The sequence below is a fragment of the Notolabrus celidotus genome, chromosome 1 (assembly GCF_009762535.1).
Source record: "Notolabrus celidotus isolate fNotCel1 chromosome 1, fNotCel1.pri, whole genome shotgun sequence".
NCBI classification, from domain to species: Eukaryota; Metazoa; Chordata; class Actinopteri; order Labriformes; family Labridae; genus Notolabrus; species Notolabrus celidotus.
The window spans coordinates 6,323,420-6,346,700 of NC_048272.1; the positions used below are offsets into that span (position 1 = coordinate 6,323,420).

Sequence of the window (23,281 nt, forward strand, 5' to 3'; positions counted from 1 at the left end):
ATGTCTACAAACCCCCCGAGAATGAAAAAAATCCATTCTGCCCCTGTTTTGATTTCTACACCTTTCTGTAAATGTGTGTGAAACGAGCCGTTTCAGACTTCCGTGGACTTGTTACGTAACAACAATATCCGTGACGCAAGTCAGAGCTCGGAGATTGTTCAGTCCATAGACTGTATAAAATAATACTGAATCCCTCCTCTGTTTTTCATTACCTGCACAAATGTGTGCTAACAAGGAGCTTAGGAGGGAGGCATGCTAGTTGTAGGCTGTCTTAATAAACACAAAGGTCGGTTTTACTCCCCACGTCTGCAGATTTGAAGATCTAGTGGATGATTTTTATTTATCATGGATAAGTGCTAGCGCTAGTTAGCATAGCTACATAGCTACATGTCGTAGCTGTAGCTGTGTACCAAGACACACGTCTACATACTGACAAATAAAACAACAAGAAACACTAAATCTGTGAACAATGGTTCAGAAAGGTCCTGCTGCAGGCGCCTCTCCGTCAGGATCAGATTCTGGATCAGATTCAGAGGGTTGAAGTAACGTGATCTCTGAGCAGCCGTGTATATTCAGCCAACATGTAAACATTAGATCAACGTGCTGGAGAGCCGAGTGCACATCCAGGAGGGGGCGTGGTCAGAGAGAAAACAGAGTGTTCTGAGGAGGAACGAAGAAGAGGGTTTTTCAGGCAGACCAAAATCTGATTTCAAAGTGTTTTTTGAGCAATGCACTTTAAAGACATGTTTTGGGGACTTCTTAGACCAATATGTATTGATGAAAAAAGCGTGATATGTCACCTTTAAAGGCGGTTGGTTTATACCTGTATGGTTTGCATTTTCCGTGTGCTTGTAACTCATTCAACAAACACAAATGGAGTTGTGTCAATGTGTAGAGATAACCATCTGTTTTGAAGCTATCTCACTGTCTGATTCATGTTAACAACTGAGCGAATGATAAGAAGAACCTGATAATCGTAATGGGTTATGTCGTAGTCAGAGAGTGGTATTAAATAATTCAAAGGTCACAACTCAGGATATTAAAATGGAACTGTAATGAATATAATAATTACATATTAATAATTGCAAAAGGCCAAAAGTCCAGTCTGTCCTGTGATATGCAAATTTTCTAATTAAACCACTTTTTGGGGTTTTGGTCAAACTTTTGTTTTACCGAGACAAAACTTCTTCACCTCAAATGGGAATTTATTTATTACATCTATATTTTTCAAAAACTCAATATGAATAGGTACAAGCTTCTTTTTTTAGGTATGCATGTACAAATATTGGATGCTCACACTGAAACTATTAACATGACAACTTAATTGAAAAACAGTCTTATTTTGAAGTTTTGGGTTTATTTTGGACAATTTTCCACCTCTATAAACACATGAAAGACATATACAAATCACAAACAAAAATACACTGAGGGATTCAAGTAACTAGGGAAAATTAAAAGTCTTCTGATTTAATTTGGCAATCAGTTTTATCATTTAGTTGATATTAATACTAGTTGGTTATATTCAGCCAAAACTGGATTTGGATCCAGTCTGAAATAAGGTGGGTACATTGACAACAAGAAGTCCAGTATGTAGCAACAACATGGAGACAGATGAGGCTGGGAGCAACATTACCTAAGAGGAGCTGGTCGGTAAAAGATTGGTTCAGGTTTAAAATTTCACACCAGCAGCAGAGTAATGTATTCTGTAGAGAATGTCGGAAACAGGTTACAACAAAAAGTTCTAGCATGACAAATCTCTTCCACGATATATAACATCACAGGATGGAATACAAAAAAGAGCAAAAAGTACATGCTGCAACCAAGAACGTGAAGCCTTCTCATCTCCCTGCATTGAAACAATCCACGTTACAAAATTCATTAAGTACACGTGCTATGCCTTATGAAAGAAAATGTAAGAAATGGGGTGATTTTACGGACGCAGTGGCCTACCATATTGCTAAATACATGTTACAGTACAAAAGGACAGCTTTATACAGATGCTAAAATCCCAAACTACCTGGCTCTCATTTTTCCTGAATGCTGCTGACGACACAAACAGACCCAAAAACATGGCTTCTTTGGTTTGGGTTATTAATGATGAGCTATAAACAGAAGCAACTATTGCAAAAATAATGTTATCATGGTATGCCAGCACTTTAGACTAATTGCTTTCCTCAAATTAAGCTTTTGAAAGGAATGTAAACAACAATGTGGCTTTAACTTGGCCCGCAGACGACAACACAACTAAAGTTCGATGAAAACTTAAATACTATTTCACCAAAAATATCTTAGACTTAGTTATTTTAAAGTATGAACCACAGTGGCCAATAATCCAGTCATTCATAATGTCTCTCTGAATAGTATATGCAGGCTACAGTAATGCCTGGGTGGCACTAAATACCTCCTGCAACTGTAGGAAAATTTGAGTCAGTATGATGTTGTCTATCATTTCTACCAAAGAGAAATAAGAGGTGATTTCATGATGACTTCCTCCACTGGTTGATGGTGTGATGTAGGTTTTGGTAGAGATGAAAACCTGCAGTTCTTCCTGACGTGGGTGAAAAACCTCGCTCACAAATAGACAGTGGCTGTTCTAGTAAGCTAAATGTTAATGTCACTATTGCACACATTGGTACACACCTTTCTCACAAGCTGTTTTCCATCTCTTATCTGTGACAGTATCCCTTGGAGACATGCAAGTGTGTGCGCCTACTGTATAGTGAACAGTCTTTGTCTCCATTTCCCAGCTCATTATCAGAGCGGGTTCAAGGAGATGGGTACTCATTTGCATAGGCAGCCTGGGGCTGGAACCCCTGTGTGTAGCAGCCAGGTGATTCATGCCATCTCCCACAGTCTTATTTTGCAGAGGATTAGATTAAAACCAATCAATCAGCCTAGATCACCCTGACCCAGAGGAAAAATGAGTCAGGTGACTGCTGTAAGACCATCCGGAGTGTTTCTTGCCCTCTCGGAAAAGACCAGAATAGACCCATTTGTCGCACAACCATGGCAACATTGCAAGTCTGCGAATTCAGTTAAATCTAGGGAGGAGACATTTCTCAAACTCAGAGAACGCTCACACAGCCAGAGGCCAACCACCGTGAGCATAAAAATTCACATAAAGGGAAATGTATTGTGTCGTAGGGTGTAAAGGGTGTGATCTGCTAACATGCCCATGTGGGGAAAAGAAATGAAAGAAAACCATGAGAGATTCTGAAAAAAGAGGAGTGACACGAAAAGTACCATACAGCATAAAAGGTGTTATTCCAGCAGCAAGTTTGTAGAAATAACACCTGCAGTTTTCTTCAAGTGGTATTAGATGTAGTAATGTCTGTCAGAAAGAGAGGGAGAGGGAGAGAGGAGGTTTAACAAGCTAGACTGGTCACTACAGGCCTGAGAGGCTCAAATAAAAAACTGAACTTGAAGTCTTGTAGAATTTTTTACTTTTGTTTTTCTATAAAATATAGATTTTAGTAACACAATTTCTTTATCCGCAAGTCATGGGTATTCCTCCGGTACATTTTCTCATGTACTTGACTACCGTACAATAGTTCTAAGGCATTTAAACTACAGTTGAATTATCGCACTGCATGCTACTTTATACTTTTAAATGACTATAATCATGATGTCTTTAACAATAACAATCTTTCAAATAGCAGTGTCCTGGCTTGGTAAATCACTTTTTGCGAACTCAAATGCTATTGCCAACATATGTAATTTCAATCCACTTCTGGTATTTCATTAGTGCCATTTACTTTGAACATCTTACTGAGATTTACAAGATGAAGTGTTAATGAGAGGAATGGTATGCAATATTAGGCAAGCTTATGCAAAACTAATAATAAAGTCATCAATGGAGAAGATACTGAGTCATTGTGCATTTTGTCAGTCAGATCTCTTGCTCTCTCTTCATTGTAAGCTGGATCCCCAGAAACTACCTCTGAAGTGAGGTTCCAGCTTTTTATTTTTTTACCATCCACTTCTACTCGGTTAATCTGATAATGAATGCTGCAGGAGCGCGCATTTGTCCACAGAGATGTTAATCATGGAGTCACTTCCCCTCTTTTTAATATCAAATAACTGATCATAAGTAAACTCCCCAGAAAAAATAACACTTTCTTATAAATCAGCATGGTAACTGTCATGTCAGAAAGTATGATTGAGAACATTTTGTTTGACCTGTATTTGTACTTTTTATTTTCACTCATGTCCCATCAGTTAACATGGAAGAGGTGGGTTTTATGACCTATACTACAGCCGGCCACCAGAGCGATCTCTGAATGATTTTGCTCTGCTTTGAAGAAGCGGTTATGCCATCCATCTTCTTAAACAGTCTTAAACTTTGAAATGGGACCTGATACTCTGTATTAATATTATTGTTTTTGTTTTGTTTTTAACTAAACAGCAAAGATGGCAAATTATGACCTTCCTGGAATATGTTCACATACTGTATTCCTGCATGTTAGCTCATACTTAAACATTCATCCATCACTTTGTAAGCCATCATAGCTGGGAAAGGCCTGTGCAGCTCAGCCAGGCATCTTCCAGCTCTGCTCTGATGGCACATTGGATAGCCTGCATCTCTGCCTTCCCCTGAAAACCACAGTATGCAAGGTTAATGTCCCCTTTAGATAAAACATGGTATAATATTTATAAACTCTCCACTTTTTGTGCACACCACTGGAGGGTGCAAATCTAGACACATTGATGTGCTTATGCAATTTTAATGGCATCACATAGTGGAGCATGTTCATATTAATGTGTCAAATGCATAGTGTTACGTCAGCCAAGTGAAGACACTACAAAGTAACATCGGATATTTTCTACTTGACGGAGGGATTCTGCTCATCAAAGATCATCACTCTTATCGACACTATCCATATTTTTATTCCCAGTCACTCTGAGCTGTGTTCATATTTTAACCCAGATGTGAGAGGTGTCAGTAGAGATGGGCTTCACAGTGAATGTCTCTAGTTTTTCCATGAGTTGGCTGAGATAATTTTTTCCCATGCATGCAATATTTTTCAATAATATGACAGCCTTCATTTAAGCAAAATAAATGAACGATATAAATCTGACTATTTAAAAAGATCTGTTGAGCATAAGGATAAAACACACAGCTCTAACGTTTATCTCGTGCAGACTACAGCGCACATACAGTATGCTACCAAGACATGTGTCATTTGTATGTCTAGAACATAGACTGTATAAGTAATGGACGTAGTATCCGTGACGTCACCCATCTGTTCATGAGCGCTGTTTGAAGCCAATCGACGGCGGCAGCCATATTGGAAATGCAGAAATCAACCAGGCAGAGTGTGATGTAAAGGGGCGGAGTTTGAGCCTCCTAGCCAACAGCTATGTGTTCCCGTCCGGGAGTCAAGTCAGTCATGTCCTTATTTGGGCAAAAAATCGTAATCTTAATATCTTTTGAACCGTCACTTTAGAAAAAAATTCACCCACTGTTCAGTGTGTGTCGATAGAGAAATTAGCTACATAAGCCAAGCCGTTTCTTGAACCAGGCTGTAAACATGTTTATTAATGCTCGTCTTTTTTGAATTGGCGTCTATGTGGTTTCCGGTGTTTCTGCAGCCAGCTTCAAGCGGATTCTCCATGACTTGCAGTTTATAACATTTCCGCATGGGCTCCATAGTTTGAGACCGGAGGTTGCCGCTCGGTCTAGAACCCACATTCTGTACGACACAAATGTACAAAATCATGTTTGTGCTGATGGTTTTGTTGCTGTTGTAATAAGGTTTGATCACACACACATTGCTCGCGAGTTTCTCTCTGGAAAAGAATGATTGCATTGACCAACCAAAAGCTGGCCGGAGAGCAAACAGACTTCTATTTAGAGAGAGGGCATTGTTGGATTCATGCTACACCCACAGAAACTCTGCACTTTTAGCACCCCTACTAGCAGAACAATTTCCCACGCTCTCTTGCTGTACCAACTATATGGGTCGCTTTTGCAAGGTGATCATGCACCTGGATTTTAAAGTGAATGACACAGATTGGGCTCATTCATTTTATGCCAAGTACAGGAATGAGAATAGCAAAATATTAGCCCTTGTGCTTTACTTTACATCTAGTTAATGTGCTATCAAAGTTTGAGTTGCCCAGTGTCCACTTTGGCCATGCACTTTTGACTATGCCTGAGCTTATACTGGTTTAAATAGTACTATTAAATGTTCCCATGTGTGTGGGTGTTAAGCAGTTGTTAAAGCTGAATATCAGGATCCTTTAGAAGCAGACTGCCAAGATTTTTAATGTAAATGTTTGGTCTAATTTTATAACAGGAGCTAGTTAGAGTTTCAATAATAAAATCTGCTTGTCTCCTCTTATTTTCAATCCCAGCTAAATATCATCAGTTTGCACAGCTCAACAGGTCACACCTTCTTGATTACTGTTAAAGTCTCTGGAGCTGGTTTGTCAAAACATTCAGACCTCTTTTAGTTTCTGTAAATGACTACAGTGAACATTTAAAGTAACTTTTATAAACCTTATTTCATACATCTAAGTGTCTTCTTTGTGCTCTTGCTTTCACAGGAGAGGAAACTGTGTGCGTTCCCCACCATAGAGATCTGTGGCTCAGATGTCATCAACTACATGGTTCCTCTGTCTCGCCAGACAGACTTCTTTGTTCCAGAGATGAAGGAGGAGGTTAAAACAGACGTTAAAGAAGAAGACTCTGATGAGGACAGGGGAACTGACATTACAGGTAATACCTCTTTTATTTCTTGAAGCTCTTGTGTGGAGTTTTGACTAGTTGTGAAACAGACTGAAATGTATATTGATCCCTCTTTATGGCCTAGAAAGGAAACAAGAACATCAGTGACAAGACTGAATTTCTAAAACATTCTTTTTAATGTCTAAAACTACTGCCGAGGGGTAGGTGTTAGTGGAAGTGACTAACTGCCCCTAAACAGTCTTTTTCTGTTTTTGTCATTTGTATTTGTCAACCATCCTCAATGAGTGATAGTTAGATTTTATTGAAAAAAAAAAACACTTAAACATGTACAAAAGGTATCACTTTGTCCACTGGGGGCACAAATTTGACAAACTGAAAACTCCTTACAGGAGCTTTAATTCCTCCAAACACTGCCATTGCTGTTGAGGTATCCGCTATATAGGTGTGTATAGGTATAGACATATGTATATATCAGATAAATATTGTTAAAGCATATTAGTCTTGAACCTCTCATTGCATATTTTTATACCCAGGCTTTGCAGATCAGAATGCCTTGAGTGAGTACATCCAATCAGAGAAACTAAACGTGTGACAAGTCAGCTAGATCAGGGGTTCACAAACTTTTCAGCCCGCGACCCCCAAATACCTGTGCCAAAGACTCGTGACCCCCACTGTCCCTCAAAGTGATTTAATGTGGCTTCATTTAGCTGGTCTGCAGAAAATTTGCCTACCTATATGAGCATGTGGCTTTGTTTCCTGTGCCTTTATGAATTAACCTGCTGCTTCTGATAATTAACTGTTCACTAATCCTAAACTTAGGTGTCATCTGGCAAAAAGAAAGGCAGAAAACTCATTACATTTTCTATTTTCAAGGTTTTATTTCAAGGTTAGCTGCTATTTCCTTAAATATTTTTTTACTATAATGTCTAAAATGTACTATTTTTAGATAACTTTAATAAAACAAACATTCTGGAAGACATCTCACGACCCCCCATTTGTGTCTCACGATCCCCCAGGGAGTCCCGACCCACACTTTGGGAACCCCTGAGCTAGATGACTAGTTCCAACATCAAATCTTCATAACTTGTAGTTAAAAATAGTTTTCAGACATGTTTATTTAACCTGACATACAGTCCATTTTGTTTAATCCTTACATGAAATCCAATTAAAAACCTCTGCCATTGGTGGCAGCCATATTGTTTGTTTACCATCATTCCTCAACAAAGCATCTCTGTATGGCCACGCTAAAACTAACCCCCAAAAAATGGTTGAAGTGGCCAAACAGTGGCTAGTTATCGAGGCCTCTTCCAGAGCTAAAAAAAAACAAGCTTACAGTTTTGTGAAGATTCCTGGCCACTGCAAGAAAAATAATAATCAACACCATCGACCAAAAATCTCACTAAATCAACATAATTCAATGTTACTTAGAGATAGTACATTTCACAGTTGTCTGTTTTGTTCGATGGTTTGCTCTGTTAAGTATACAGAGGAGCAAACAGAAAATAGTTATGTAGCAACTTCTCTCCAGTCAAACACTGAACTTACCACCAGGCTGTCTCCGGTCACTGAAGACATGTGACATAGGAGATTGTGCCCCTTTTTTTTTTGTCACTGCAGCTATGTATCTTAAAGCACAATGTCTTCTCTGGTGCTTTTATTCTTTCAAATCTGCTGGATGTGTAGGCTGCACCTGTGGCAGTATTGACTTTGCCATTGTACAAATCACCAGACAGAGGAAAGGGTGTCAGGTTGATGGGACAGTGGGTGGAGGTGGGCTGATGTGCATTATGTGCTGTCTGCCTTAAACTTAGAATCTGCTACATCTCTTGTAAACACAACATAAACGTAGAAAACAAATCTTACATGTTTGTGTGGGTGTTTACACGTTTGGACATGTTTTGTGTGGGGTCAACATTGAGGCAGAGTTGGATTTCCTCCTGATATAAATGAAGGCGAGCTGTTACAGAGAAACAGCGTGGTTATTAACAGTGGAGCCACTGAAATTCTGCTGAACTGAGAGTCAAGGCTGTTTACATAATGTGTTTCTCAGCAGCCAGGACTTACACAAAGTTCTTGATTTTTCTTATTCATTACTTTTCAAACAAATGAAAAAGCTAATGTGAGGGAATCAGGGACAAACTCCTAGTGCTGGGAAACATTTATGATAGTATCTCAGATGAGATCATGTAAATCAGGGGTGTCAAACATAGGGGCCCGTAGGCCAAAACCGGCCCACAAGAGGTTCGAATCCAGGCCGTGGAAGACTTCCCAAAGAGAAACAATTACAGAGAAGACATTAACTACAATTTTTCAATAAAAGTAACTGCAATTTCACATTTGTTCTCTGGGGATGTTGGGTTATTTTTACTTTAATCAATTGATTTATTCATTTTTATTTAATTTAAGATAATTAACTTTGATGCCATAGGGGTATCAGTATATTTCGTTACTCTCTTTTATAGGTTGATATTTTTTCACCGGGTGACGTCTATATAGATGGGCAGGTAAGATAGGAGGGGCGGACACCAGGGATGGTGAATGTTTTTTTACCAGGAGATTTGAAGGCAAGACGCTACCTTTTGTTTGAGAGAAGCTTTTTTGTTGTACAATAAACCACCAAAAGACTGCATACTTGGCTGGACATTGACACATTTTTGGACACTGATCCACTGATTTGAGATTTAAGTTTTGTAAGTTGACCAAGTCAAATAGCCACTACAGGGGGTAACATACAATCATAGTGCTGATGGAGCGCACCTGAACGGCACTCCAGGAGAATATTTGTAGTATGCATATCCGGCGGAAATTGACAGACTTTTTAGAGCACTTCAAGATCCAATCAACACTGAAGTTTTCGGATATGTAAACTTGTAACAGCAGGAGCGGTGGATCCACATTTTTTTTCAAAAAGGAGCCACTATAGGTTATTATTCTATGAATTTACTGGTCCGGCCCATTTTGAATCAAATTGGGCTGTATGTGGCCCCTGAACTGAAATGAGTTCGACACCCCTGATGTAAATGATAGAAGATGCTTTTTCATACATGGTATACATGCACACAAATACTTTCACAAATAACCAAAAGTAGACTATTACACCATATCATCCAAATATGAACTTCTCTCACACCTTACTTTTTAAATACAAAATCCAAGTGTGTTAATAAAACAGAGGGACAGAGTGAGCAAGAAGAACAAAATGACAGCATTAACAAGCGTTAATAAGCCAACACTTGCATGGCTTTGAGTAACGTATAGACACAAAGTCATAAGCCTTGCTGAGGTGATGTGTCACTGTCAAGCGGCAACCTCTCTAACTATGAAGCCCATGCGGAAGTGTTATAAGCTGCAATTCATCGAGAATCCGCTTGAGGCTGGCTGAAGAGTCACCGGAAACCACATACACACCCATTCAAATAAGTCGACCTTTGCAGCATTAATAAACATGTTTACAGCCTGGTTCAAAAAACGGCTTGGCTTTATGTAGATAATTTCTCTATCGACGTACACTGTACTAGGGGTGAACTTTTTTCTAACGCAATGGTTCAGAAGATATTAAGGTTATGAGTTTTTGCCCAAATAAGGACATGACTGACTTGACTCCCGGACGGGAACACATAGCTGTTGGCTAGGAGGCTCAAACTCCACCCCTTTACGTCACACTTTGGTTGAGCTCCGCATTTCCAATATGGCTGCCACTGTCAATATGCTTCAAAACAGCGCTCAGGAACAGATGGGTGACATCATGGATACTACGTCCATATTTTATACAGTCTATGGTCACTGTACTATATTAATATATATGCCAGTTTGGATCATTTACTTCTTAATACCCCAGTGTGGAAATACTCCATTGGAAGTCAAAGTCTTGTGATCAACTGTATCATCAGTTGTTATCAAAGTAAAGCTCTGATGCTATTTGATGCTACATTTGACCAAATGTTTGGGGCTGGTGTGGGCCACAAAGGCCAGAGCAGATTTTTTTTTAGCCCAGTCCAGCCCTGGTGATTGATGAGACAAACAATATATATCATAACATTCAGAGTATAAGACACACTTTTAATACCAAATTTGTCATCTAATTGATGATCCAACTGATTATCATTTTGGCCATAAATGTGCCACCCTAATGAAAAAGATACTGTTGGCTGCAGAAGCATTTCACTTGTACTCGAGGCACTGTTCTTTTCATGCTTCTTTTAAAACACTCAACATACTGACTGTTTACATGCCAGCTGATTGTGTAATTGTCTGTTGGAGAATCAGAGTTTCAAGTTTGGCAGAATTTCTCTTGTGAAGTTTTCTTTAATCATAACTATGCAGCTAACTATGCAGCTACACTAAATGTTGAGCCACTGAAGTGCCCACATGCACAAATTGGAATGCAAACTAATCTTACGATAGTGTGTAAGTGTGAGTCTGTGTGCGTGTGTGAGTCTGTGTGTGTGTGTGTGTGTGTGTGTGTGTGTGTGTGTGTGTGTGTGTGTGTGTGTGTGTGTGTGTGTGTGTGTGTGTGTGTGTGTGTGTGTGTGTGTGTGTGTGTGTGTGTGTGTGTGTGTGTGTGTGGAAAGTTTTCTCCTCAAAGAAGATTTCTTTCAATGTAAGAAAGAGTTATTCTTGTTGAGGTGTGCACTTTTTAAAGTTTTTGACCATTAGCATTGTCAGCTCAGGGACTGTGTGTGAAACAGTTTGAGGAAAGCAGATGTGAGTACGTATGAGTGTTACACAATTTGTGTGTTAAGTTCCTGCATCATTAATCTGCATGTTTATGAGTCTGTGTATGTGTATGAGTTTAAGGGCTCAATAACCACGGTCAGAAATGGGGCAGTTTAAATCAAAGTGTCTGTGTCGATGTTCTCTGTCTCAGACACAGCTGAGCTTTCTTAATGAGAGACGGATCAATCGGGGGAGCAAAGCTACGTCTGACAGGCTAGCTGTGGAAATCCCGCCCCGGCACCTGGGAGATTGTATCTGACTTTTCATCTCTCAACTCAACTGTCCACGTTATAGACTGTCGGGACCAGAAACTCTGGCTGTGCCTGAAAACATTTGTCAAGCTGTTTCCATTCACAGCACACACTGGCAGCAGTAAACACTCCAACAAAGTGAGAACACTTTCCTGATAATCTGGTGATCACAGCAGCCACTGTTTGGGCTGCGAGGAGCTAGTTAATCCGATGGGGACACAAATCAGCCTCAGTGTAAAACAGGCCAGTGAGCTTCATTTTAACACTATTTAACACACTTGTAAATGGTTAGTTTGTCACAAAATGCCAGTTATTGGGAAACCAAACACTTATTAGTCCCAGTTCCAAAAATCGTACAAATTATGACATGTTTCCCTGTAAAATCAACATTTTAAAATGTATCTCATATGATTGAAATAACTGTATTAGTACACATCAGTAGGTAATGCTCTGCAAAACTGCATCTATGTTTCTATCCACTCATTTTAATACTCCAGAAAATTGGGGAAAACAAGTTAAAAATATACAAAAAATGATTTCTTCCACTACTAAGTCAAAGTCACATTGAGAAAGAAAAATAGCGACAGATGGGATCATCAGTTCTTTGAGGACTGATTAGGAGACTGTCACCTTTTGCTTATTAATATTTAATGAATTTTTTAATGGTAATTCATGAACGCCATCATCCTATCATGTTTTTGACATGGCTTTTGCTTGCTTCAGGTTTGAAATCTTCTAACTACACTCTTATATTATGCCCTCATCATCTGCATTTTTTAAAAGACAAAACCAGCTCCACCATTTGATCTTACCTTAATGCACACAATGGTAGAACATGAAAGCCTTCATTCATTTTTGTTTTTGGGTAAGAATTACCTGTGAATTTAGTTCAGTTTTGCACAACATTTGGAAGGAAACTTTCCCAAAGTCTTATAAAGATAAACTTAATGTAAATACTAACAGTACAGCTGAGCCATTTCTGGATTACTGTCCATTAAGTTATTTGTGTTTTTATTTTGTGTACTGTGAGAATCCAAATTTATATTCAAAGTAAACCTGTATTTTTATGATTAATACCCTTTAATAATCAGTCATCCAAGCTTTATTTTTTAAAGGAATATCTCCAAAAGAAAATAAAAAAAAATCTCCAAACTCTCAGCACGCCTCCGACCTGTCTGTGTCTGAGTATCTCCTTAAATATCTTACCCTTTGTTTCAAACAGTTTGAGGAACAGAAGCTTGAGTCTCTGCTATTTTCCCAATGGGCCTAATTTAGCAACTAATTTAGGAAAACATTGGAAATAAAGGACTTTCAGGGACACAGAAAGATGGCTTCAACCAATTTCCACACCTTGCTTTGCACTTGTAGGGGGTTGAACATAGTCAAGTGTGTTGTCTAGTCAATTAGTCTGAAAAAGAGCTCAATTTTTTCATGTAAAATCTTGTGTATTGCAAAGTGAGTCTCTCAGGAAAAGACAAATGTAATGTAAATCACTATCTCCATCAACAAGCATTTTAAAGCAATACCTCTGTGGCACATCACATTCGCACTGGACCTGTTCCTCCAAATACCATTCCCAGTGGTTTTGTTTGGATGTGCTAGCTAATCAACAGGCCCATTTATAGATCTCATAGATAACCTCAATTGACCTCCTGTCTAAAACAGTCTTCACTGCAGACAGGATGAGATCTGTTAGATGTGATAATTAGATTGCTGGGTGATGTTGAGTTTAGAAAGTATGAATAGGCAGAGTGACCTAGGTGAAGAGCTCAGAGACTCCTTGCTTATTGTTCTTGGGTCCCTGCAGACACTGATAAACTCATATGTGGATGAGATTTATTTGTAGTGTAAAAGCAGAGGGGGAAAATAGTGACCCGTGGGGAAGTTGAATCAACCAAAGTCAGATTTTATTTATGTTTGAGAGGTATTTTATCTGTGGGAGAAATGTTATAACTAGGCTGTGTTCTTAGCATGCATAGAAATAAGCAAAGTTTTTAAAAAGTGATGACACTTTAGAACTGAACAAATGTTTTTAATTCTGCTTTTTGTTGAGCAAATGTAGTCAGCAATGAGTCATCCACCTTGCGCACAGCTTGAACATTAGTCGCCACAAAAAACGCAGATTATTTATAGGTTGTCTTATTTTTCTTATTTTCCTGTACCCCTGTTGTTTCTTCTGGAAGACCAACTGTGGAAGGCTCACTGACTAATGCATATGTGGGAGATGTGAAGTGCTTTATCATTTTTAACGGCCCTTTTTTAGTTGTAATTTTAGGCAGTTGGAGCAACATTTGTCTCTTGTTTCATTTATGTTCATTTTAATCTTGGCTCTCCTAACACAAAGGGCTTTCTTGTACATGCACCTTTGATATGTGGGCACAATTTATTTCAACCCTCCTGTAAGATTTTTCCTGAAATTACTATGTTTCGCTCAACCCTGTGCACATAACATTGATCTCCTGGTTCGCTTACACACAAATACTAGTCAGGGATAATAAATGGCCATTTGTTCACAGGCAACCATAGATCAAAGGCCAGTTAGAATAAGGATAAGTCTGAAAGCATTAGCTGGCTGATCATGTGGGTGAGAAAATCTCTATCAATTAGGCTAATGGACATTCTTCTTGATGGCTTCAGATATGGGATATGTGCTTTAGACGTCAGCAGGAAGAAAAGGTCCTCCCTCCAGAGCTATAGTTTGCTTTGCAGTAGCATAGTACAGGAAATTGACTAACAAGTACTGATTGTCATCTCCATATAAAACATCTTTCCCTGTCAAACAATAATAATCTGGTGAGTTCAGATGACGGATAGAAATCTTAATGAGTTTTAATAACCAGCTTTGAGCTGAAGGAAGTGAGCTAAGACTTAGCTCAAATTTTACTAGGAGTGTTTTGTTAAATTTTAAACGTCAAAGAAACAGTAGTTTCATTACACGAAGACCATTTTGTTAGGTTGTGATCAGAGGGTTGCAGAGATCAAAGGATTTATTTTTATTTTTTTAGCAATATTAGCAATGTATGCAACACTTGCGAACCCCACTGTCCCTCAAAGATATTTAATGTGGCTTCAGTTAGCTGGTCTGCAGAAAATTAGCCTACCTATATGAGCATGTGTCTGTGTTTCCTGTGCCGTTATGAATTAACCTACTGCTACTGTTGCTTTTGATAATTAACTGTTCACTAACCCTAAACTTAGGAGTCATGTGGCAAAAAAGGCAGAAAACTCATTCCATTTTCTATTTTTTAAGGTTTCATTTCAAGGTTAGCTACTATTTTTGCCCATATTTTTTACTCTAATGGGTAAAATCTACTGTTTTTTGGTGACTTTAAAAAAAAAAAAACATTCTGGAAGACATCTCACGACCCCCCATTTGTGTCTCGCGACCCCCCAGGGGGTCCAGACCCACACTTTGGGAACCCATGCCCTACTGGATAAATGCCACTGGCTGTAGTGGTCCCCTGAATTTAGCATCAAATGAAAGACCAAGTCTTCTCTGATCCCTTTTCAATAACTACTGAATGGATGGACACAAAACTTTCAAAAGGCATTTATGGTCTCCAGAGGATCACTCCTAATGGCTTTGATGATCCCCTGACTTTGTATCCAGTACAGTCAGTATTTGTTGAGTTTTGAATAATATTTTTTAACATTTATATGGGTAAGGGTTGTCAAAATTTCCAATCGTTTGATCATTTTTGATACCACATGCTTGAAAATGATGCAGTCTTCATCATTGTGACATTAGATAGCACTGAAAGAACCAAATCTTTCGACAGATCACTTTAGATCTGCAGTTATGTCTTCAACTAAAGGTGCCATGAGAACAAGGAAAGCAACACAAGAATACAAAGTGGTGAAACTGTAAAAAAAAACAAGTTCTGATTTTTGTTTTTTTGTTAATATAGCTTGACATAATCTTTGCGCTGTGTGACTCTGCTTTACCTCCATCACACCAGCAAATCTTATGCAGCCACACAAAAGCCAACTGTACCAATTCATAGCAACCTTTTGCCAAGTCCTTTTGGCATCTCCTGAGGATGCACAACAGATAAGCACCAAACAGAAATTTAAAAAAAGAAAATTATTCAAGTTTTGCTCCCTATTAGTTCATTTTTTGTCACAGTGGCATCAAAATAGGTATCAGTATTGTTTGATTTTTACTTCTATTGTTTCCGTGAAAACCCTAATATGGGTTGTCATGTATTTCTGAAAAGATATTTATAGTCACTGAGGATCAACTGTGACTTCTTTGGAGATCCTCAGGGCTTCAAACTAGGTCCTCTTCCATTTCCTGTATAACGTCATGTTTTTTATTGGGTATAAAAAAGCACTGCTTATTTTTAAATTCCATGTACCCAGTAATTGAAACTGTGTTGAATTCTCATACTGAGATGTTTTTTGACCTGAGTTGAGATTAAACACAAAATTAATCAACTTAAAAAGAGTTCCTCTGTCTTTAAATTTCTCTACAATAAACTTCCCATTTTCTTGAAAACAGTCTTTGTATGATAGTATCTAGAACACTGTCTTTCCTGATCTGTACATTTCCATGTTATTAGCTCTGCAAACCTATCCTTAGTCACTCTTTATGCAAGTGTCACTTTTGATTACATTTATTCTGCCCACTCAGAGGCTTATTCACTGTTTTCTTGTTGCTGGTGTTGCTGTAGGTGCAGACTCCCACAGTGATGTGAGCTCAGTGAGCGGCGGAGTTCCCTGGGACAGCAGAGAGACATCCCTGGCCGCCTCCACGGCTGCCTCCTTGGCCTCGTCCCTGCCTTTGAGGGACGTAATGGACATCAATGAAGACATTAAGCACAGAGACCAGAGCGACAGAGGCTCAAACGAGTCTATGGGCAGCGGCTCGTCTTTTGAAGAGCTTGACATGGATCAGGAGGAGCAGGAGGAGGTTGCAGTGAAGGAAGAGAAGGAACATGGAGAGGAGAAAGAGGAGGAAGTGGAGGAAGAAAAGGAGAAGGTCCCTGAGGGTGAGGACGGAGCTAGAGAAGAAGTTGAACTGGTGGCCAAGGAGAAGGAGCCCTTGGGAGATTGAGAGGAGTAGGGGATGCTGAAGAGATAAGGGATGAGGCCATTTGACACTGGCATGCTAGAGTACTTCTCAGTTGTTGGTTATCTGTCGTGTAATCTGGTTGGTGGAGCTAATTCTGTTAATTCCATGACCAACATGCCATATTTTTGCGCCTTGTTATTCCTCTTTTTGAAGCCTGTACTTTTTATTGTACTGTAGTATCCTTTTTATAAAATATTTCCTGATCCTGTATCGAAGCTGTCAGGATAGAACAACAGTATCTTCCTTTGAACTGTAATTTTACACAAATCCCAACCATATCTGTTCAGATTAGAAGTGACACCAGCGCCAGCTAACCAGGATTATCACACAGCATGTTTTTGTCCCTGTTTCACCCTGAGGTCATGTATCAAGAAAGCTTATGCCACGTGTTTGTGTGAACTATGTAGTTGATATACAGTATTGATGGAATGAAATTGTGCAGGACCTAATCCCGTATAAACTTTGGTGGACCTATTTCATTGTGTTATTAGTTGTTTTTCTACCAAGAGTATCCACCATACAAGGAACATTTTGAAGCCTTAGAAATGGAAAATCTAATACTGAGGTCTTTCAGTGGATAATTTACCAGATTACACAAGTGACCAAGATTTAAAAAAATACAGTTTAAATGTGTAAACTCTTTCCCTCGGATACTGTACAGAACCTTTAATTATCACTCTGTGCTTAATCAATTGCTTCACATTTTAACGTAATGCTCCCTCCTGTAACTTTCTGTTAATCCACTCTGCAGCTCTGTTTGTTGCCAAAACTCACTCACTTCCAGGGACTAGCTCAGATCTGTCTGTTGGTGGAAGGCTTTGGTGAAACGATGTACAGCATATTGCCATGGTTGTGTCTTTATGTCTGTAATAAAATGTTGAAATGAAAAGTTTGCTTGATAAGAATCACTTTTGCAAAGATTTTGTTGCACAAACACTTACGTAACCCTTATTTTGTCCTGACAGTCTGTCAAAAACAACCCCAATTTGAAGTTTTACAACACAAAGTCACATCATTACTGCTCTACCCTGAGGAAAAATCTCACTTTTTATTGTTTCCCAACAGAGACGGAGAAATGTAACAAAGTGTGGGTGTCACTGAGATACACTGTTGTGCAGACGTTATTGATGATACACCAAGCACATAATAACTTATTAAGCTCTCTTTTAAATGCTAACTGCCTCCACATTGTAAGGGTGCCTTTTACACAGACATTGTATTCAAAGGATGAATTAAAAAGAAATGTTCATGAAGGAGCCAATAAAGGCATAATGCCCCTTTTAGTGCAAGAAAATAAAGCAACAGCTGAAAAGCCCTGACACACTCAAAATTTACACCATCATGCTCACAATAACACAATTAGTTTGATGCGAAAATACTCAAAAACTGTGTTCAAAAACAGTTACTTTATTAGATTCCTGTCACCTGTGCTGTAGAAGCATTGATCTGAGCAATGTTTGAAAAAGGTTTGGCATTTGTGTCACGGTTTATTTAATCTGCCATGAGTACCATAGAGGAGGAATAATAGGCTCCAAGGCATTACTGATGTTTGATTGATACATGTGTTCTTTGTTTGGTGCTGTTTAATAAGCATCATGACCCACTAGTACAAATGTTTGCATTCAAATCTGCAGTCAGAGTAAACACTGCTTTAATGATTGATCCACCATCAGCTAGAGGCAGAAAAAGTCATCACTGCTCCTTGTCTATTTTATCCAGACTGTTGCTCTACTTGGTTACATAATCCATATGAACAGAGACTGACCTGCATAAGGCAGTTAATGTGGGTATTTCTTCAAAGGAGACCTATTGTATTCATTTTCACCTTTCATTATGTCAGTCTTGGACACCTATAAAATAGCTTTGCATGATTTACAGCACAAAAAAAATGCATTTATCTTATACTGGCATCCATGAAAACTCTCATTTTAGCACTATTCAGCCTCTGTCTGAAACGCTCCGTTTTGGCTGCTTTTCCAGGGACATAAAATTAGACACGGCTTGTGGGTGTTACTTTTCACACAGCTTTCCAGTCATGAAACATCCAGAAAGTTATGCCTGTACAGAAAATGTCTCAGGCTGGCTGTTAGCTCTCCATATTAGCTCTCTGTATTGTTACATTACCTTGCTGTTGTAATGTAACTTATAGCTTGTGGTTCTGAGCCTCTGTGGAAGGTCTTCCTATATAGAACAGCCCCAGGGTTTTAGTATCAGTTGAGACACAAAGCTTACTCTGGCCTTTGTTTCAAAGGAGTCAACAGTGAAGTGGCAAGCACAAACAGCCATGTTATTGCTGTTCTTGTCACAACAAAATAAAAACTTCACTGTTTTCTTGTGCCTTCATCATTGAGAAGAGAAAATAGCTGTGAGATTCCCTATGAGCAACTTTCTGAGACAAACTGAATCAAAAAAGTGCAGAACAGAGGAAAAATCTAAGTTTTGAGATGGAATTTTCAGCTCCCAGGTGGGCGTGTCTTTTACAGAGCTGCTTGGGTCGGCTTTTCCTTTAACATTGTCCCGATCAGACTGCACAGCCTGATGTCAGCTTCAGACCAAGTCTCACAAAGTTCAGAAAATTAGCAATTCAGAAAAGCTGGAAAACACCAATATCAGTGTAACTCATGTTATGAAAACCTTTTAGTATAGCCATCCATCATTGTAACATTATATATATGTATTAAAATACAGATCAGCATAATAGGACTCCTTTGAGGGACATCTCTACATGGCCTCTGTGTTAGTATTTAAGGCCCTGGTGCACACAAGCTCATTGATTTGTCTGTACCAGACATGTGAGCATAAGTAGGAGACAATACACAAACCTGTTGGAAGGAAGAGTGCTGATCTTCAGGCCCCTTTCGGGATTGCTGGGACATTAAATTGCAGAAGACAGGGTGTTGCACACTTCTGGTAATGATTCAAGGGGCAGCCAGGGGGTGGCCAGGGGTGGCCATGGCCACCTCTGAAAACTGATTGGTCACCCCTGTGGCCACCCTGAAATTCTTAAACATGATTGGCTTTTTGCCATGTCAGAGGCATCACTTATGTTCAAATCAGCTATCGCATGTCAGCAAGCTGCAGAGACAGTAGTTTCTGTGGATTTGAATATTATTTTTGTTGATGCTTTGACTTTGGACAATAATCTTCATTTTGAGTCCTTAAAGAGTTCAGTTCAGCATATTTAAATGTTGACACCGTCGAGTTACATTTTTAATGTTAACATTAGAAATCTACAAAAATGTAACATTTGTTAAATTATTTTATAAAAAGAAGTTAAAGAAGATGTGATTATTGGAAGTAACCCTCCTAGGTTTTTGGTAAGCCCCTAATGGTTTCGACACCTGGCCAGCCCTTCAACAGTCAGTGCCCCAGTTTGGCCACCCAAGTCAAAACTGTGTGGTTCCGCCCCTGGGGGCAGCCCTGTACCATAGCTGACTATGTTAGCAAAAGCAGGGTTGGCATCCTTGCCCTGGTATTGTGAAGGGATACTAGACAGGGATACAAGACAAGGCAAGTTACAGTTGTGGTAGCCAAAGCCAAAGGAGGCATGAGTAACTATGATGATTGATGTGCCCAAGCTGGAGAGAAAAAGTCACATTGCACATACATTATATGTGAAATTATATTCCTGGTTATATTATAAAGAGTACATACTAAATCACCCACCAGCAGGAGGCTACCATCCACCAGAGCTCTGGCAAGTTTTGTTTTTCCAAAAATGTCTAAGCAAGTATGTCACTGTTATCAAAAACATGTTTAAAAGATCTTAATCAAAACTGTCACATGAACAGCAACCAATATATTAAGACAATGTTCTGTCGGCTTAACTTTTGTCTTCAATCCTTCAGTTTTTTTGTTCTTACATATCTTCAATACAGACATGAAACTTCACCCCCCATGTTGGCCACCAAAGAAGAAGACAACGCACCAACGTTTCTCCTACAGTGGTGTATACCCTCAGTATTAATCAGACTGTAGGACTGGTACAGCCCACTGAGATGTGATCAATGAGGTGAGATCAGTCTGCAGGGACAGCTGCCCTCACCACATGTCTGTTGCACTTTCAGATTAAATCCTGGCACCTCAAACTTTGTCCGAAGGCAAAAATGAGACTCAGTCTGAAAGCGGCACAAGGATGACACACTGGGTCAGACGCTGATTTAATTAGTTGTGAAACCCATGGGGGTGTCATGCAGCTTTGAGAGCTCCGAAATTATTGCCTTCCCATGATATTAATGAATAAGCTCATTACATTGCACATGGGGATTGAGATAGAGGGAGATGTCTCAACAAACAAATTTGGATCTTGAGAACTGCGTATGTGTGAATCTGATTTTTGTCAGGGATAAGAAATAAAAAAGGGGGGTCGCAGCTCACCCTTCTCCGAGCGCATGTCTGTGCCATCTGGGACTGACCTCACACCCTCCCGCACCGTGTCACAACTTGTTTGCGAAACCCGAATAAAATTTCTACCGCTGGAGATAAGCAGTCTCCATAGGATCGTTATTTTAATACACTCGACCCCCCTTTTGACCGCTTGAACAAATAGGGGGCGACTCTTATATCCCCTCCCTTGCTTCTGATATCCACATTCAACCCAACAGTTTACAAACCAGAACAACAGCGGCTGACAGAAATCTTTTGCCCTAGGTATTTGATGAAATGTAAATTTGGCATATTGCGTTGAGACAGGCTATCTCCTGGACTGTTCGTGCGTGGAGCAGCAGCGCCTTTGTTCAAGTGTCCAGACCTTCTAAGAGTCGAGGCTCATCTGCAGCAAGATCAGCGGCATTTTTCAAAATTTGTTGCAAGTTATTGAGGATTTTACGTTACACTCGAGTAACAGGTAGAATTTAAACTTTAATGTGTTTAATCACTGAATTTGCATCCTTGCAGAATCACAAACGTCACATTCTTCCTAGAATTGGTCCTTGAATTTATACTAAACAAAGTGCAACGCCTTTCTTTTGCTGGAAGGTGGGCGTTAGATGCTTTTGAGGAGGAAATGTGACTCTTTTTGAGCGGGAGCAGACAGGCAGGTATCCAGCGGCTAGTCGTGTGGTTGAGAGGGGCTTGTTTGAGCACCACGGACAGCTCCTGGCACGCTGCACAGCTGCACGCTGTGCAAACTTCAGGGAACGACCACTCGCCTCCTTCATTGATTCATCCAGCCAAAGCTCCGCTGTAGTTCACAGCCGCACTGGAGCTTTTAGGCTTAAAAAAGTGAAACGCTGCTGCTGAGGATATGAGCTGGCTTCATTCATCCCACGGGAGCGCTGCAAACTGATCCCCGCACAGGTAAGATATGCTGTGTTTTTGTCTGAGCTGAATTGTGTGTTCAAAGGCTGGAGGTGCATTTGATGGGAACTTCTCTGACAGTTTATTTAGTTGCAATCGTGGTATGATTTTGACAGATTAGTTGTAGTGCCTAGAAGTAGTGTGGCATTGCTGTGATATTCAACTGAAAAACCCATTGAAACAATCAGTGCGTAACTTGTAATATTTTGGCGATCTTATTTAGATTCAGATTATTGTTTTGTTGGGAAGTTGGATTATTTGTCATATGATGAGCCTATTTCCCCTCTCCCTATCTTCGCATCTCCACATCTGTGCGTGCAGCCATATCTCCACATGTGCGAGGCTGCTTAAAAACTACCAAACAGGCGCTGCAGAAGCTCCACAATAATCGCCATGTCTCCCATCCCCTTCATTTGGAAAATCCCTCTGTGATTGTAAAAAAAAAAAAAAAAGAGAGCAGGAAAAAAAAGACCCAAAAGTCTATTTTAAAAGTAAAAATGACAACCGTTGTTCAAGAGTAAAAGGGTGTGGATGAGAAGGTGTTGATCCCTCAAAAACGGTTCATTCTCTCTTCTGGTTTCTAATCTTGGGGTAATTGTTTAATGGTTTGCTTCTCCTAGAGGAGGGTTGTCTATTATTGTTGTTCTTTCTCTCCTGACATACTCCAAATTGATCATATCAGAGCAGATAAACATCATACCGTAAACAGAGAGCAGTAAGATACTGTCTGTCGATGGAATGATTGCCTACATTGCTTAGATAATCATACCATCAGGAGTTTATGATTCATTTTTAAACATGGGAGGAATATAAATGAGCACCTCAGGGTGAACACTTTTAGAGGCAGTGTGGTTAATACTGGACAAAGTCATTATGGGGGGAAGTAAAATGTACTGTAGATGCTTCCTCCAGTCCCAGGGGCTACTGTGCTGCATGTTCAGCAGATAAAACACAAAAGGACCCCCCCCCCCCTCAGCCTGCAGTGGAGTGACTTAACTGAACACACAGATCAAACAGAAACAAAGAATATTAGTGGAGGGTGTAATTGACCGTTATGCATGTTTCTGAAAAGTAAAGGTAAGCATTTTACAAAATTTTCTTGTAAGAGGGAGAGTTTGTCATTATCAGAGGCTGTAGAAAATGATTACTGTAAATTATTCAGCTCATAGTTGACAAAGGAGACCACAGGAATCCATCATCATCCGAATCCAGATGCAAAATGTATCAGAAGGTGTTGAGGCTGTCTGACCT

General features: G+C 39.5%; 2 protein-coding genes across 2 annotated transcripts in view; both read left to right on the forward strand.

The window, feature by feature from the left end:
* Positions 1-17,621, forward strand: part of tex264a (testis expressed 264, ER-phagy receptor a) — a 100,337-nt gene extending 82,716 nt beyond the window's left edge. The window contains exons 3-4 of the mRNA XM_034692343.1: positions 6,550-6,721; positions 16,332-17,621. Coding sequence (XP_034548234.1) covers positions 6,550-6,721; positions 16,332-16,714 — 555 coding nt within the window. The 3' untranslated portion in view covers positions 16,715-17,621. The remainder of the gene's footprint in view (positions 1-6,549; positions 6,722-16,331) is intronic.
* A 3,864-nt stretch (positions 17,622-21,485) lies between these two features.
* The window catches only part of grm2a (glutamate receptor, metabotropic 2a), a 38,527-nt gene continuing 36,731 nt past the window's right edge, over positions 21,486-23,281 (forward strand). Inside the window, exons 1-2 of the mRNA XM_034706789.1 lie at positions 21,486-21,578; positions 21,710-22,030. The gene's annotated coding sequence lies outside the window, so the exon portion shown is untranslated. The remainder of the gene's footprint in view (positions 21,579-21,709; positions 22,031-23,281) is intronic.